Source organism: Cryptomeria japonica, chromosome 5 (genome assembly GCF_030272615.1).
Source record: "Cryptomeria japonica chromosome 5, Sugi_1.0, whole genome shotgun sequence".
NCBI classification, from domain to species: Eukaryota; Viridiplantae; Streptophyta; class Pinopsida; order Cupressales; family Cupressaceae; genus Cryptomeria; species Cryptomeria japonica.
The window spans coordinates 915,368,464-915,386,875 of NC_081409.1; the positions used below are offsets into that span (position 1 = coordinate 915,368,464).

General features: G+C 34.4%; 1 protein-coding gene across 1 annotated transcript; it reads left to right on the forward strand.

Moving 5' to 3' along the window:
* Positions 1-974: 974 nt before the first annotated feature.
* LOC131042935 (L-type lectin-domain containing receptor kinase IX.1-like) lies at positions 975-2,891 on the forward strand. Its single transcript, XM_057976275.1, has 3 exons — positions 975-1,437; positions 1,735-2,125; positions 2,279-2,891. Exons 1-3 carry the CDS (start codon positions 975-977, stop codon positions 2,889-2,891), a joined length of 1,467 nt encoding a protein of 488 aa, XP_057832258.1.
* Positions 2,892-18,412: the final 15,521 nt, after the last annotated feature.

Sequence of the window (18,412 nt, forward strand, 5' to 3'; positions counted from 1 at the left end):
CAATGACAACAATATGACTATAATTTTTCTGACACACACTATTTGTTGCTTTATATATTTCTAACCCTTAAGTATTCCTTCAACATCTAATACAAAAGATGAGACTTCATTGATAGTGCTCAAAAGTGATTTTTTTTTTCAAAATGTACAAAATAAACCTAATTAGTAATCATGCTTTCCATCAGACTTTCATGTCCATCAATATTTATATAGAAAAATCTCACAATAACATAAATCTCCCTTAGCTTTTTACATTTATAGTATGATACAATTTTAATTTTAAATTTCTTTTATAAATATTTTGCTTTTGCGATTTTTTTTAATATTTTACCAACATTAAAAAAAAATTAATTATTCTCTATTAATTCTCAAAAAGAGACTAGATTACACAAGGTCTCTTCGTTCTTCGTGGTTCTAATTTTCTATTGGTCAGATTTACCACGTTTACAAATTTTGTATGGAATCAAGTCCCAAACCATCACAACTGTACCGGACAGTGAAGTGCGCTCCAAAATCCTGGAGCTTTCATACGGGGAGAAGGAAAAAAGATACACTGCTTCACGAAAAAGTCTGAATCAAATTTCTGTTCATATTAAAACAAAGAGTGGGAATGTTTTCGTGACCGATCGGAAAGAGCGGTTTTTATATTTTGATGGGAGTGGTTTTATTAATTCAGTTGTAGAAGTATAGTTGAGATCTTTACATAGACTTCAAGAAAAATCGAAGTTACCAAATTATCTATCTTTGTTTATATATTCATTCCCAATCCAATTTTCCCCTCACTTATCTTTTGTTATTGTTATCTCAACTCTGATCATATATTACTCATGTCTGATTAGTCTAACCCGTTTAACTCTTTTTGCTCACTGCTTCACATAGATTTTGTTTGTTAGATGGCTACGTCTAACTTTGCCCAATTAATTGGTGTGTTTTGTATGCTCTGCGCAAAGAATACTCTGTCTATCCCCATTATTATGGCCCACTCAGCAGGCGTGAACTTCAGCTTTAATGAATTCACGAGATGCAATACAAGCGACATTCTGTGTGTAAATGATGCAACAATATCTGGGCATAAAATCCATCTGACCAACAAAACTATGGGCAGGGTTGTCTACAGCCACACCATCCAGCTGTCTTCTATTGCTAGCTTCACTACGGACATCCGGTTTGTTATGAAATATTATAACCGGAGACCTGATGATCAAGGAGGAGATGGAATTGCTTTCTTCATGACATCTAAAGAAATTGCGACAATTTTTCACTCAGTTGATGAATACAGCGGTCTTCCCGGAAATGGATCTATTTCAGACAACACGCTTGCTGTTGAATTTAGTGGCTATAATCGCCGAGCTAATTCCCGTGTCTATTTTTTTGTTGGTAGCAATCATCCTATTCAAACTTACAATTATACCCATTTGAATTTTAGTTTAAACGATGGTAAGTTGTGGAATGCGCACATAGATTGCAACGTTAGAAAAAATTACATGCAAATATTCCTCTTCAATACCTCCAATAGTTCTATGTCCCAAAGAGATCCCATTCTTGCATTTCCTTTTGATTGCTTCAAATTTCTTCCAGACAATTTTGTTGTAGGGATTTCTGCTGCCGATTCGTATTATTCTAGTGAGACCCACACAATCCTTTCATGGAGCTTCAATACCACGACCAAAATCAAGAGGTCTAGCACGAAAATGATATTTTTGACTACTGTAGGGTTTTTTCTTTGTTTAACAGGGGCAGTTGTTATCTATAGCTTGTTTGCCAATCGGAAAAAGAAGAGGGCAATGGGAAGCAGCAATGCACAAACATGTGAAGACAAGGAAATAGAGATTAGCATGCTTGTAGATCAGGGTCCAAGTAGATATAAGCTGGAGGATCTCAAGGCCGTAACCAACAATTTCAGTGAAACTTTAAAGCTGGGGCAAGGAGAATTTGGAGGTGTGTACAAAGGCGTTATAGGAGAAGCAAATGATGTTGTAGCTGTCAAGCGCATCTCACAAGGGTCACGACAGGGGCTAAAAGAATTCATCTCTGAAATAAGTATTGTTAGTCGAGTAAAACATCGAAACCTCGTTCAGCTTTTGGGATGGTGTCATGAGAAAGGCGAATTACTTTTGGTGTACGAGTATATATGTCCAATGGAAGCTTAGACAAATACCTTTTCATCAAAAGGAGATATTCCCCCATTGCAATGGAGTCAAAGGTATCGAATAGCTTTGGAAATAGCTTCTGGACTGCTATATCTCCATAAAGGATGGGCTCACTGTATTGTACACAGAGATGTAAAATCCAGCAATGTTATGCTTGACTGCAATTTCAATGCAAAGCTTGGGGACTTCGGTTTGGCACGCATGTTTGAGCATTATCGTTTGTCTCAAACCACAATGGCAGCTGGAACCCTCGGTTACCTAGCTCCTGAGTGTGTGATCACAGGAAGAACAAGCCCTGAATCAGATGTTTACAGCTTCGGTGCTGAGGCCTTGGAAATCGCTACAGGAAGGAGAGCAGTAGATTTGAGATTGCACGAACATAATATGAGGCTTGTGGAGTGGGTATGGGATCTATATGGTCAAGAAACGATTTTGGAAGCTGCAGATGAGAAATTAAATGGGGAGTTTGAGAAGGCAGAAGTGGAACAATTGACAGCAATAGGGTTGTGGTGCTCTCATCCAGATCCAACTGCAAGACCCAAAATGACGCAAGTGGTAAAGTTGCTGAAGCTGGAAGGTCGAGTGCCTAATCTTCCTCGAGAAATACCTGTACCAACATATGCTCCATTTAATGAAGCCAACCTTTCAGTTTCTTCTTCATTTACGATGGACACTTCCAATATACTCCCATCTCTTGCTTCCACATCTCAATCAGGTAATTCTTCTCAAGACTCCTCTTGAGCATATTCAAGCACAACTCCCATCGTTGTGCATTTTCAAAAGGAAGCATAGGAGCTGTCTATCACTAAACCTTTTCAATCTTTTACTCTGGATTTGAAGAAAATAAAGAAATCTCGAGCAATTGGATTGCCAGTTGCTATGTTAGTTTCTCGTTTATTATTTGTTTTCCCAGTCATATATTTTAATTGAAGAAAATATGTTTCAAAAAAGCTACTTGGAATATCCCTTAATCTCTCTGTTCTTGAAATTCTTGTTGGAAATTTAAGAAGTGTTCACTCCCCTGTTCAATCATGTCTTTCCTTTATTTGCTGCAAGGTTCTTGTACTGCAGCCTGTTGATCGAATGGGTTCAACCTTCCATTTCAGTCCATTTTATTTTGTAATATATTGTGCATATTTAATTTTTTTATTATCTTTCTATGAAACAAGGCAGCTACTCTATTGTGAGATTTTCTTATTTAGTGTTTATTAGAATAGAAATCTTAGTTGTTTTGTGTGTTCCTGCAAAAGAGAAAAACAGAGCTGTCTTTTGTGAGTGAACAAGTTTACTGTTATAAGGGTTTTTTAAGCTCAACTAATGTGAAACAGAGCACAGTCTTATAAACATCGATATAGAAAAAGAGCAGTAAATCTGTTGACTTGACATGTATAGAATTATTATGTTTTATTATTCTGTTCTTTCTCTGCTTTTGCCTTCAACTCTTTCGTGATCGGCTTTAGAACGATTAAAAATAAATATGCATTTGACCGTTTAATTTTTTTAAAATTTATTTATTTCCTTGAATGACTTGATCGTCGAAAAACCAAAACAAATTTTACTTGTGTGTGTGAGGGAAAAGTGATACTGGACGGAGGATGGAATGCGATGGTTAGGGCTTCGGCTCCAGCCATTGTTTCCTGTTCTGTTCTTTCCCGCTGGGTTCTTTTTTGCTTGCGTGGCATGGAGGTTTGTGGAGCTGGTGCGGGGGGGTTTGGCTGTATTGGTGTGCGGTGAGGGCCTTTTTCTTCTTGCAGTTTCGAGAAGTTTTTTGTGATCGAAGCTGGTGTTCGGGGTTTGGAGGGAGCTGGTGGTTGGAGTGCTCAAGAGCTGAGAAAGGTGTTTTGGCCCCGAGTGTTGGCCAGTAGGGAATGGAGGAGCATAGGGTCACCAATAGCTTGGTGGTTGTGCCGCCCTATGGTTGTTTTTCAGGTGTGCATGCAAAGTCGTCAGACTCATTTTATGTGGGTGAAGGTTCGAAGCTTAAAAAGTAAATGGTTGTCTGTCAAAGAGTAAGATCGTCTGGTTTTGGTTATCTCTCTCAACTTGGTCATGGAGGATGTTGCTTATCGGAAGAAACATGCTTTGATCTGCAAATTACTTAAAATTCGTAAACATGCTTTGATTTGCAAATTTCTTGGAATCCGTATTTTTTTTAATGGCGTTGGAATCTTGGATCCCTTGCTCTTGGCAGGTTGAGGGTGAGATAAAGATTACGTTGGCCGTGAATAGCTATTTATGGTTGTTTTTTTCTACATGTGTTGATCAGAATTGTGTTTTTGAAGGAGGGTCATACTTTTATAATCATGTGGGATTGTTCATTAAACCTTGGCATGTGGATTTTAATTTAGTTGAGGAATTGCCTTCAAGGGTTCCTGTTTGGGATCATCTGCTGCGACTTCCTTTGAAATTTTGGAGGGAGGATATTTTGCAACAAATTGTTGTTCTACTTGGGAAGCTAGCTGCTATAGCTCAACAAACCCTTGATAAGAAGGTAATTACGTTTACCTGTATTTGTGTTGAGATTGATTTGAATAATCTATTGCCGGATTCTTTGAACATTTGTCTAGGTTCTTCTTTTTGGGTTCAACAACTAGATTATGAGTCTCTTCCTTTTTCGGAGTTGGATTTGTCACGAATACCTTCAGTGCTACTACTCTAAGGTTAATAATGATGCTGTTGGCTGGTGCAGGAGCACCTAATGCAAAATTGGGTCAATAATGCAAATAGGGTTCTAATAGTATTTTTTTAGTTTATTTGATGTAATAAGGTCATATTATGACCATTTTTGGCGATTTTATGTCATGTAGAGTCATTTTTTATCAAATATGTAAAATTTGTTAAAATGTTGTAAAAGTTGCTTAAGCAACTTTACAACTTTTGAAAGTTGTTGTAAATAGGTAATTCGAGAAGTTAGAAAGGGTGTAGGAAGTTATAAATAGGCCCTTGTGAATCATTTGTGCGTGATTAAGTGTGCAGGAATGTGTGAGGATGATTTTGAAGATGAAATGAATAAGAAATCTCATTTTTCTCTATTTTTTTCCAGAAATTTGCTGCTCTTATTCTTAATACGACCTGTAAAAACATGATGAGGGGTTGAGCCTTATATGGTTGGAAAGATAATTTAATTACAATTTTTTTTCATTCTTATCAGGTCAAAATAAAATATCATTTAAATTGTCTAATGGTGGAATCTTTCTAGTCACCCTATTCAGAAACTAAGTTTTTCTAGTGTAATAGTCCATTTTTGAGGATTATGTTCGAAAGAAATCCTATCCAATTTTGATATAAATTTTATAACTTCCAAATGGGTATCTAAAAACGGCTTTACATTTCTGATATGATTTTTATGGTCAAAGTTATACCAAAAAAATCCAATTTTCTGTTATAAATTAGCCTTCACGAGTAGATTAATAGCCATTATTTGAGACATATATTCCAAAACAACCATACCTTCGTTTCACATATATTTTATAATCCCAAAAAGGGTATCTTACCAGAATCAAAAGTTATGCCATGTTTTGTAATTTGTGAAGGCTACTAGAACTTAGGATAGGTTATGTGGAAAATTGTGACAGTTAGAGGAATCAGTTTTTATAGGAGTTTCTAAGGTGTTTAAATGTTGTGTTTGGAAGGATTTAAGGTTTCCCTGAAGTAGATTGAGTCATTTGAATATTAAATCCCTCATTGTCATGGTTGCATGATTGGGTCATTGAGCCCATTGTTGTGAAATAAGCCTACTTGGTATGGATATGTTTTCATATTGTTGAGTTTTGAACCCCTCCTACTGCATCATTGGCTCTCATGTTCCCTTGGCTTCGAAGGTGGAGGAGGGGGACATAGATAAAGCCCCTATGAAAGAGCTCCCTTGTATTGATGGGGGTCCCAATAAGGATGGTTTTATGCCTTCTAATTCTTGGGCTAAGGGGAGAGGGCATAAGAGGTCTTATAGGGATAGGAAAACTGATGAGGATTTAACAGATTTGAGGTGTTGGATTCTTTGGCCTTGAAGGAAAGGATTCTAATGGACATTTCTTCTAGGGCTATAGTTGTGGGTATGGATGTTGTGCAAGTGCAGGGGTGCACTATTATGGGCCAACCTGATGTGCAGAAGCAACAAGTGTCTCCTAATGGTCCTTCTTTGGGAGATCCAGGTGGTTCAACTAGTTTGCGTCATGATATGGTTTTAGCTGATATGGTTAAAGAGGTGTTGGTTTCTAGGAAAGGAAGAGGGGCTTATCGGACTTTAGGTCTACATGAAAAGTCCCTTAAGAAAGGCTCCTTTGAAACTTTTTCAAAAGGGGGTTGTAAAAAGACTCAAGAGAAGATCCAATTAGCTGGGGAATTGTTAATGGAATCTGGGTCTATTATGCCTATTGATGCTCACTTTTTCCAATCTCTTCCATGATTTTTCTCTCTTGGAATGTTAGGAGGTTGAATAGCATCCCTCAACAAAAGGCTACTCATGATTTGGTTGCAATCCATTCTCCAGATATCTTATGTATTCAAGAGACTAAGTTTTCAATTGATTCCATGTTTCACTATGCTTCTAATATTTGGCACCTTGGTCAGTGTCAATGAATTGGTTTCTTGGGTTTCTCTAGAGGTCTAGCTCTATTTTGGGACCCAAGGAAGATTGTTCCTCTTTGGTGGATATTTAGCCACTCTACTCATGACACCCAGATCTATCATGACACCCACAAAATTGAATGTTTTCATAGAACAAATAACAAGCAGGTGTGGGATTTTAGTATCAAGTTACAATATTAAAACTAATATTTTATTTACTACTGGGGAAACTACAAGATTAGTTCCTTTTTGTTTCAAATATCTATTTTTGCTTCCCCAAGAATGGAGGTTGGTGACTCTATTTAATGAAAGATTTTAGAAAGATGGTTCAACGCTAGACAAATGCAAGAGATCCATTCAAATCCAAAGGATGACCTACACCAACAATTGAAGAAATATTGGTTGAAGATGATCAAATACGTCTTTCTTTTTGGAATTCTTTCCTAAAAACAAGATCTATTATGACATCCACAAAATTGAATGTTTCCATAAAACAGATAACAAGTATGTATGGGATTTTAGTTTCAAGTATCAGTATTAAAACCAATATTGTATTTACTATCAAATAACCTTTCTTTGAGGGGGACAACCCAGGTTCTTCCCCTTATAGGGTAGGGAAAGGCTTGAGATCCTCCCAAAACTTGATGACTGTGTTCCTCATCTTTATAGTATGGGTTTCCCAGATCATTATAAAATCCATAGTCATACACTCTATCCCAGTCTTCTCTCTCCCATGTTCCATCGCCTCTTAGGCTTATCAACACCTCATTTAGTAGATCTAGAGGAAGAAAGTATGAAATATTCTTTTATAGTCTACAATATCATATGATCTACATATGAATCTACAACTAACTCTATGATTCATTCATTTCATGAAAAATAACTTTAACCTTCTCAACTACTACTTAAACAAATTGGCCAAGCATATCTCTTATGATTCATTCACTTTACTAAAAATAGCTTTAACCTTCTCAACTACTACTTAAACAAAATGGCCAAAAAAACCTATGATAATGATCTATGTATTTAGCCTATTGGAGAAAAAGATCTGGTCTTTTTTATAGCGAGATTCAGGATACACTTAAGAATTACGGACGAAATGAACCCTACCCTTCTAATGTAAATCTAAATACACAAACAATCACAACTCAAGATGTAGAACACTTTACATAATTTGCTTGAAACATTAGTATGGAAAGGTCAAAACATGTGTGCATTCTTCATTGCTGAAAGTATAAGAGAATTCAAAACTTCTAGTAATGAGTATAGTTATTATATGTATCGCTTAGCAACTAACGACTTTCATGAAACCTATCATAAAACTAATGACCTGTATGAAATTTGTGATAAAATTAATAACTTGGATATAAACTGTGATATATCAATATAATTATAAATTGACAAGATGTGATTATTCATATACACATATTAAGTATAATTGTGTAATGATTAGGATAACACATTAGAGTATGAAGTATATGATAACAAATTTTACCTAAATTGTAATATGTTAACTATGAACTTGGCTCTATTAGGGTTTGTGTCTTTATACTATCTTTTTTCTATCTTTATGAAAAACCATAGCTTTCACACATGAACAGTTTAACCCTTCAACATTTATTGTGGGGTCTTAGCTAGTCCATTTTATGGCTTCAAATGGCTTCAACCCAATAGTTTATATTGGTGTTGATAGTTTGATGACTCTTTATAATGGAAACTCCAAACATGTAGACATGGAAGTTTCTTTTGAATTATTTTCACAAGGCACACATTTTCATTCCTCAATCAAGGAGATTTTACCCATCCCTATGTTTGATAATGCATGTCAGTGGCTAGAGAATTTTACTTTTATAGGGTATTTTGTTGGAATAATTCCCCTTGAAGCATGCTCTATGATTGGGTCAACAAGAATTGGAACACACATGGGGTGTAGCTCAAAACTATCCAAAATCTCAAGAAAGGGTTCTTTCTTTCTCATTTTGCTAAGGCCAACAATGTTGATAGAATTCTCAAGCATGTTTGTGGATTTCCATGCATCACTATTAGTTTATTAGCCATAGATGCAGGATTTCATCATATCATATGAGAAGACTCTTCATGTACAAATTTGGCATGCGTTCATGTGTTTATCCCTTCATTGCTAGAAATTTTAAGTACCATTACTACTTCCATTGGAGAGGGTGATTTGTCTTGAGCTTGATAGGTTCTATTAGTTTCTTCCACAAACACATGTGTCCATGTTAAGATCAATTTGTCCAAAGATTGAAAAGAATTTATAAAATTTTAGATTGAAGATAATAGCTAAATCTAGCATGCAATATACCTCAATCTACCCAAAACCTATTTTCGGTTCAAATACACTAAACACAAGATTAACGATTTACCTTTTGTGGGCCCCTAGATCAAACAACCTCCTTGATTTGTTGAAAGATTAGAAAAAATTGACAATGATTTCACATCACAAAACAAATCTAATGCGATCTCTATCAATAGCTAAAATAAAGTCCAATCCACTTATGATAAAATATTTACCAAAGAGTAATTTTTAAATATTTTAAACCATTCCTAGAATGAGAAATAGGGTTAACAACTACTAAAGAGCCCTCCTCTACGGGATTTCCTCAGTTGTCATATCTAGCATTATTGTTATCTTCACAACCATTAGTTCTTGTTCACTCTCCCCCATTTTAATATTTATGAGGTTCTTGTAGACCACACAGAGGACTAGAGAAGAGAGAATATGTTATAGAAAAGAGATAAATGTCAATTCTCAATATCCACTTCAATAGTTTCTAGTAAAAATAACTTATGTAAAACCATTGTTTTTTAAAGAGTTAAATAGTTATGAAATTCCTCTTTATTATTGTTAATGAAATTTATCTATTGGAATTTCCAAGATCATATTGACCTCCTCAGAATATATTCAGTGTGAGATGTTCATCAAAATTAGTTGGTGTAGTCACACAAATCTGTCCAGCTTAACTAAATAAATATTCGCTATTTATTTGATTAAAAATCCACTAGCCATCAGTTAATTAAATTAATATTTAATTAATTCATCTCCAAACATTCTCCTATTAATTAAATAAATTATTCAATTTATTTTAATTAATTCACTATACCAAATTCACAATCAATTAAATGAATAAATCATATTTATTTCATTTAATCCCCTTTTCCTCTTTTAAATAAATTAAATAAAAACATTTATTTAAATCATTTATTCCCCCCCCCACTTGCATTTTTCTACAAATGCAACTTGCACACATTTATTGAAATAAATTAATTTTTATTTTAATAAAATCATATTTTCCCTCACCCACCAAATCCACTTGCAAAATCTAATCCCCTTCTAGATTCTTCTAACCCCTTCCTAATTAGCCTAATTCATCCCCTAATTATTGTCACATTCCTAAGCAAAATGAAGTCACTTCTCAAAGACTTCAAAAGTCTTTGAAAAACATTTAATGCTTTGTGTGTTCAACAAATTAACCCCCAAAGTCTTCCAAGACCACTAATGGCTCTTACATGACCATTTATGACTCTTACATAACCATTTATGATTATTTCAAACTTGTCTCCCCAAACATTTATTGTTTTGACCATATTTATCCTTTTCACATTTGCACAATAGTTTATCCATTGGATAAAAGCTTTATTCTTTGAATAAAGAGTTTATTCATTCAACTAACCTTGACTTTAACTCCCAAAGTCATGTCAAGCATTTAATGCTTATTCCCTCTCCTCTCAACCTATCTCACATTGACACTTGTCATCCTGGGATTGGGTTGAAATCCCTCACATGGATTTGAAATCATTCAATCCTGACCCTTGTTGAGATTACTCAATCTCAACCATCCGTTGCTCCATTTTTCCTATAAATAGAGCCCATTTCTTCATAATCCAGATCCTGAAAACTTGCATGCATTTAACCTATAGGAATTTTAGAGAGCATTTAGCATAGCAATACTAAAATCTTGTTATTTTGGGTTAAAATCAATCATTTTAATATCATCTAGTATTTTAGCTTTTCATTTTACATTTAGAGCAAAATACTCAAATCTCAATCCTCCATAAGCATCCATAGTGCAAAAAGCTGCTGAGAGCTACACTATTTTGGAACTTGGAGAGGAAAGGAACAAGGGAGAAGGAGCTAAGAGCATGCTAAGAGGCATTTGGAGATGCCTCATTATCTTTATTTCATTAGTTAGATATATTAGCATGATTTTAGTCTCTCTTGATATGCCTGTTTAGATTAGTCTTTGATTAAATAACACTAACGGTTTCTTGTGTGTTTTGTGTTGTTTCTCTTAGCCTAACCTTATCCATTTAATAGAGCATCAATTGGCTTTAAATGTTGTTTGTTTATATGAAGTCTATATTACTTGATTTTTTCTTTGTATAGTTTGTCATGTTATCTAGCTAGCCAACTCATGTTTTATAATAATCACAGTTGGTTGTAGATTGGTTGTCACCTTTCTCTCTCTATGTCATAGATGGAATCTACATGTTTTCTACCATGTTTTGACATCACTATCCATTTTATTTGGATTCTCTTAAACGTTAACAATCATCATTTTTTGTTATAAATATTTATTCTTCTAGAATGGTGTTATTGAGAGGTCGTTCATTTCTTATTACCACTTGGGTTAGTGTGACGATTCTAGTATTGTGGGACTGGTGTACAATAAAGATTAGAAGTTTCCCTTATCCCGGATTTGGTGAGGTAGAGGCATGTTATTATATATGTCATAATTTGAGCCTTTTTAAACCCAATTTTGGTAATTGTCACAATCATTCCCATTGGTTAAGGTTGAATACTATTAACATTAGTTTGAACATGTAGCCTTCAAATTCTCAAATCATGTGACATAATTTATCATAGTCCCTTTCTTCATTTTCTATCCATTTCTCACTCTTGGTAGTGCCTTTGCTGGATGTTAGATTGTCAAATCACACTCCCATAAGCTTGAAAATTTAATGGCACATGGGAATATCTTAGGGTTTTAGAAATCAAAATTTTGAATATTTCTCTATTGAGTCATGAGCCTTTTCTATCCCACATTAGGAATTCACATAACATAGAGGCTAAACCCACTCAACCAACTAGATATATTTCTTGGTAAAATAGAGTCATTAAGTGTACTTATCACTTCAAATTTATGGTTACCTACTATAATTATTTTGGTGTCATGCATACAAGGACACAACCTTAGAGCTTTGCATGGTTATTTCAGCTCTTGTTTTTTGAAGTCATGGTGGTTCAAGGTTCATCATTAGAAGAAAATCAATGATAACTATTCAACTATAAGTACTCAGATCAGATCCAGACAACCTTTTCTTAAGGTTGATGATAGATCCACTAAAATATTCTTATAAGACCACAAACCTCATCATAATTATAATGACATCAATGAGATTAAGGATTTGGGTCTCTCTTCATTCAATCAATTATCATGCTCTTTGTAAATGCCCTGAATTGCATTACTATTGATATCATCAATCTAGTGCCTTTAGGATTTTCAAGTCCATTTTCTATATTATTGTTGGAAACTTGAGTTGTGTTGTCATTGATGTCAAACTTGTTCAGATGTACGGATGTTGTATATGGTTCAGAAATGAATGTTTAGGTGTTGGTGTTTTGTTTGGTGGTAATATTGAGTTAATATGAGGTGTTTTTAGAAGGCTACTAAAGTGGAAGTTATAATATCTAGGAAAGAGTATTTAATATCTTTATGGAAGAATGCTTTGCATTCCTTCGATTCTTGATGATGTTGACCTAAAATTCTAGATATAATGTCTATGTTCTATGGATGTTGCACTATCATGTTTTCAAGTCCTCAGTTGCTCAAATGGTGAAGTTGGTTGTGGCAACTTGGTGATAATGAGGTTGTTTGTCAAAACTAGTTTGGAGAATGGTCTACATTGCTCCACTATGTTGGTTCAAATGTTGTGGCTTGGTGGACATGTTCATATGGTTCATGCGGTATTCTAGTTTAGATTTCTAGTGTTAGTTAGTTTTTGATTAAGATAAAATGGGTTTTACAGTGACCCAAAACCCAAATCCAAAATCCAAAATCTAAACAGTAGTGAAACAGTGTAAAGCCAACGGCCCAACAAAGATAGAAACAGGGAACCACCCCATAAAGACCAACTAAGAAATAATAGGAAAATCTCAGCAATCCTACAAAAAACTAAAAAAGAGCTCCATAAGCTCAGAATTTTTCTCAATGATGTTTTTGTTGATTTCTTCAAGCTCCTCCACGATTCTCCTCGTGTCACTTATCCCTTGGTTCCTTCTCCTGGTTCTGGAAGATGGTCCTATGGAAACCTTCTTTTCCGATCCCTGTGGATTCTTATCCAGATTCTTCTTTTTAGATTTAACAATTGATGGTGGAATGCTACTGAGTGGCTGGGATTTATGAACAACAATTTTTTCATTTACTTTTTTGAGACCACCGACATTGTTATTCAGGGCTTCTTTAGTGATATCCACCAAAGCCTTGAGATTACCTTTTAACTCATCCAAACCCTTCTTTAACTTGACAATTATGGCTTCATTTTTAGTTTCCATAACCTTCACATCTTCAATTAGATTGCGAGTCATTTTCAATAGCTTATCAGTTGTATCCGTCATGGGATCTCGATGAAGGTGTTAATGATCCCTTTTATGACCTGTTTGAGGAGAAGAACTTCACTAATTACCCAATGAAAACATTTCTCCTTGCACGATGTGGAATTAGCCAAAAGAGTATCAGTATCCACTTGAACATTTTTAGTATTTCCAAGGTCCATCTAGTCCACATTAAGGGGTATATCCAACTTTATCTCTTCTTCCCCTTTTTCCTCTATATTCACCTCTTTCCCCACTTTTTGTTGTTTAAATTTTTTATGTCTCATCTCATTGGGTTTGTAAGGTTGGGTTTTGTACTTTTTAGCTGCAAATGTAGGGTGAGGTTTACTTTTTCTGCTACTATTAGTTCCTGACGTAGCTTTCTGGGGTGGTCCCTCTTCCTCGGAGGGCGAATATTCTAGGTCATCATCAGACACATGAAGATCATGCCAATCCATGGTGATCTCACTCAACGCCATCTCATCCTCATATTCAGTGTCTAACACCACATGTACATTAGGGATAGAGGAGGGATTAGGGTTGGACTCAATTTTGTGGGTTGGGGAAGGTTTAACCCCATTCATTTTAGCATAATCCATGATAAGGAGAATAAGCCCCTCATGTAATACAAGGTTATCATTATTTTTAGAATGTTTAGCAAGACCATTCTCTAGAGAAGAAAGAAGATAAAATAGTAGAGAAATATTCCTATCATATCTAAAGTGATTTAAAATAGTAAAATGATAGGAGAAAATACTTGCATACTGCCCATCTAAGGTAATGTACCTCATGATAACCTCCACCATATCGGCCCACTGGCTCAACAAATATTTTATGTTATATCCCCCATCAACCATCTTCCTCACCCTGTCACATTCACTCTACTTGTCAGAAAACACAAATAGGGCTTCCTCTGTTGCCTTGCACTCTCTATAAAATTTCTTCCCATCCATCGATAGCCCAGTGATTTCCACAATGAAAACCTCATGGATTCTGAATTGCGCTTCAAAATCCCTGAGGATGCCTTTATCCCAACCTTCTACCAAACCTTCCATCATTTTGGGGTATTGACCATGTAGCTTTTTCATATAGGGGACAAGGCCACCATCTAAGATTTCAGTCCACAATTCCTTATTTTATTCCTAATTATGGTACAAAGTCATCTCGATTCTATTTTTATCTCCTCCCACACTAACACATTTGGGGTCATTTTACGACGAACTATCATCGTAATTCCGACATATTATTGTCGTAGATCCAACGAAATGGTGAAAAGATTTTCGTCACTCAAATTTTGTCGAGTTATTCGACGGACAAATGTTTGTCGGAATTTCGACACATTCTTTGGCAGAAGTGGCAATAATGTGGTAGTCTAATTCGTTGGAATTCTGACAAAGTCGCCAATCTTCCGATGAACCATGCATTGGGTTTTTTGTCGTAGGTACAACATTCCCATCGGAGTTAGTGCCCTTTTTTTGTCAGAATTTTGACGAACAATGCAAGGAATCTCTGATGGGAATGGTGCACTTGCAACAAAATTTTTCATCGCAGGTACAACATTCTTGTCGAAACATAGTGTCCTTTTTTGTCAGAATTCCGATAACAAATGCAAGGAATCTCCGACGAGAGTGTTGTGCCTGCGACGAAATATTTCGTCGCAGATACAACACTCTCGTCGGGGCCTATATTTAAAAAAAAAAATAACAATTTTCATCAAGGAATATAAAGCATTGCAAATATGGAATATGATTTGGGTCTATTGGACCCTGCAATTAAGATTCAATACATATTATTCAATAAGATTAATAGTGGAGCATAATGAAATATTGAAAAGTGTGTTACCTTATTGAGATTCTCTTTGTTTCAAGAATAGTTTAATATTCTCTACTTAACAAGGCCAACCACGTGAAGGTGGAAGCTCATTTGGCCCTTTGTCCCCCCCCCTAACATCACTCTAAATTCCTCGTTAACATATTCTTATCACACAATGTTTTATACTGATAAAAAATAGCAGCAACACCAAGATCCTCTAGTTTGCAATGATAGAGAGATCTAACATCTTCAATGTATGTAAGATTCCATAAGGAACTCTAGATAGGACTCCGATAGGATCAATTTTCTCAGACTTAAACGGGTGCCTCTTATACTTATACTCTTGGTAAGGTATGGAGAAGGAAAAGATTCTTTTATCAGAACATTGAAGGGACAAGATAACACAATGCTTGGCAAGACACTAGCCCCCAAGACTTAGGATCTTATCAATCTACAACATCAAGACAAAAAAAAAGTACAAAGTAGGCAATATGATCAATATTGGTTATATACATGGATCATGCAAAACACAAATTTTTTTAACAAAAAGGATATATAATTATATTAATTAAGTATCTAAAAAATATGATAGAAAGATTTCTCAAACGATAAAAAGAAAGATCGGTTTTCCATTTATAGTAAAAGTTGAATGAACAATTTGAAAAAACCTATTAAATTATATGAAAATTTTAATTTTTTATTTGAATAGTAGAAAATAGAGCTTTGGAACTTCAAAATAGTTTTTAAAAAATACACAATTATATTAAAATCTCACTTTTCCTTCTTAAGTTTATTCTAATATTTGACAATGAAATTTACATTTAACCATCTACAATGATGTATAATTTTCATCTTTTAAATGTCTAATTAAAACTTGATTAAAATGACTTCACAAAATTTATTCTATGTCAATGGGTGCTTGGTCTACTGATGAAGTTGAATGGCTCCAAATAAGCCCAGTAGGGATCAAGTCTTGCTAAGTGCAAGGCTCCAACATCATAAGAGATGAGGTCGAGATCATACCCCTAACAAATTTGACAAAAAATAGTCTAGACCTCCCAGAATAAATAAAAAATAAAAAATAATATTTAATTCTATTATTTGAACAATCTTAAACAAAAATCACTTCACATGGGAGAGTAAAAATTATCATTCACATGTTACACACAAAAAAATTAAGAGTAAATAGTGATAACATTGACTATCGTCAATCCTTTATTAGCCGATAGGCTTTAATAGGTGGGAACTCGTACCCAATCCATCCCCCTTTTAGCAGAACTTAAATGCTCTTGGACAGTACTGTGCCTGCAGCCCTCATAGTCGACACTATTTAACATAGCATAGGTGTTTTTCTTCCCCTTGCTTATATGTATTAAAACAAGCTAACCACTTTTTGCAAGACCTGCAAACTGCAATCCCTTATATTTATTCATCGCCTCTCTCAAGAGTATTTTGAGGAATAACTCATGAGATTTATATCGTTATTTGCTTATATGTTTGTCTAGCTGTCCCTTGAAGATCAAATCAAGTTTTATGTCAGTGGCGTCTTAAATATTATTCTTATGTTTTTTTCTTTTCTTGGTTTAAATTCATTGAATTTTTAGGCAACTGTTTGATCTCCATTTATAATATTTCCAGTTCTTTAGATTCATTATTAACTCTAAATAATTACAAAAGTTTAAATATTTCTAATCTTTCACTCAAATATATTATGTGCACATAATGAATGCTTCAGTGATTTTATTATTAGTGAGACAAACCTTGTAGATGAGAATGCATATAAAAGCGTAGTTTAGAAACTAAGAATAGAATCATTTAATATTTTTTTAAATTTTTTTTAATGAAATGCTAAGAATGAAATTTAAATTTAAAAAGGACCTTCAAATCTTTTAAAGTAAAAGTAAATATGCTTAATGTTTGATTCTTTTAAGATTCAAATGTTATTTGAAAGATATTAATACTTAGATACATAATACTATTAAATGCATGGTTTTGTCTAATTTAGATATAATACTTAGACATGTTTGAAATATATTCAACTTTCTTTTATAAACTCCCTTTGAAATGTTTCTTAAATATGCCTAAATCAAGGATTTTCAACTGCTAACTCGTAGAAGTAATAATCAAATATAAAAAAATATTCACAATATATTCCTTCTTCTTGTTTGGTCTCTTTTAAATACCTTTTAACTCTAATAGATATGACCCTTCCTTCACATGCCCCTTGATATTATCTTTTATTAAATACATGTTTTTCCTTGTACTTCTACACTAATTGTTACTAATATTTATTTAAGATACAAATGTAATCTTTAGTCTTATCTCAACTTTGTAAAATGTAAAATTTAAGATTTAATGTCAAACATAAATATAATAATATTTTAATTTTTAGTTATAATTAATAATTATTTTAAGAAAAATGACCAAGAATTTAAAACAATAAAACCCATTGTTAAATCTAACACATAAAATATAGAGTTAAATAAAATTATAGAGTGCAATAAATACTGTAACATCTAATATAAAATGTAAAATTTATGGGAAGAAAACAATAATATACTTTGACAAGGCGGCTAAAGGTAATCCTGGGCTGGCTAGCTATGGGGGAGTTGCTCGCGACCATAATGGTAGGCTTGTTTCGGTGGTGGCACTCTCACTGGGCACCTAGACAAACCACTTCATCGAGGCAAAAGCTGCTTACATTGGGTTACACATTGCTATCAAAGAAGGGTTAAAAAAAGTGTGGCTTGAGAGCGATACACTAAACATAATCAAATGTGTGAGTAAACATACTAAGCCCAAATGGACTATCAAGCATTTAATTCAGGAATGTCACATCATGATTACAAAATTGGACGAATTCAAAATTTCCCACGTTTATCAAGAAGGTAACATGCCAACGAACCACCTGGCAAACATTGGTGTGGGTTATGTGGACATACGATGGTGGACAGGGAGGGACACTTTCCCGATACAACTATGTGAACTGAAAAGAAAGGATTCCAATTGTATTGGCCATTCATCTCGCAATTATGATGACATATTACCAAATGAGTAATGATCTTTCATGAGATTTGAGTTCGAATTTCAAAACTAAGGTTTCTAGAGCTTTCTTTTGTGTCTAGTTCTTCATTGCGTAGTTTGGGTTTGCTTTTTACACCCAATTTTACAAAGGTAGATTGCTTATGGGAGGTGACTAAAATAGAATGGAGCCTACTTCCTATGAGAAATGGGAAAAGAATAGGGAGTTGTAGATAAAAGATTATTGATG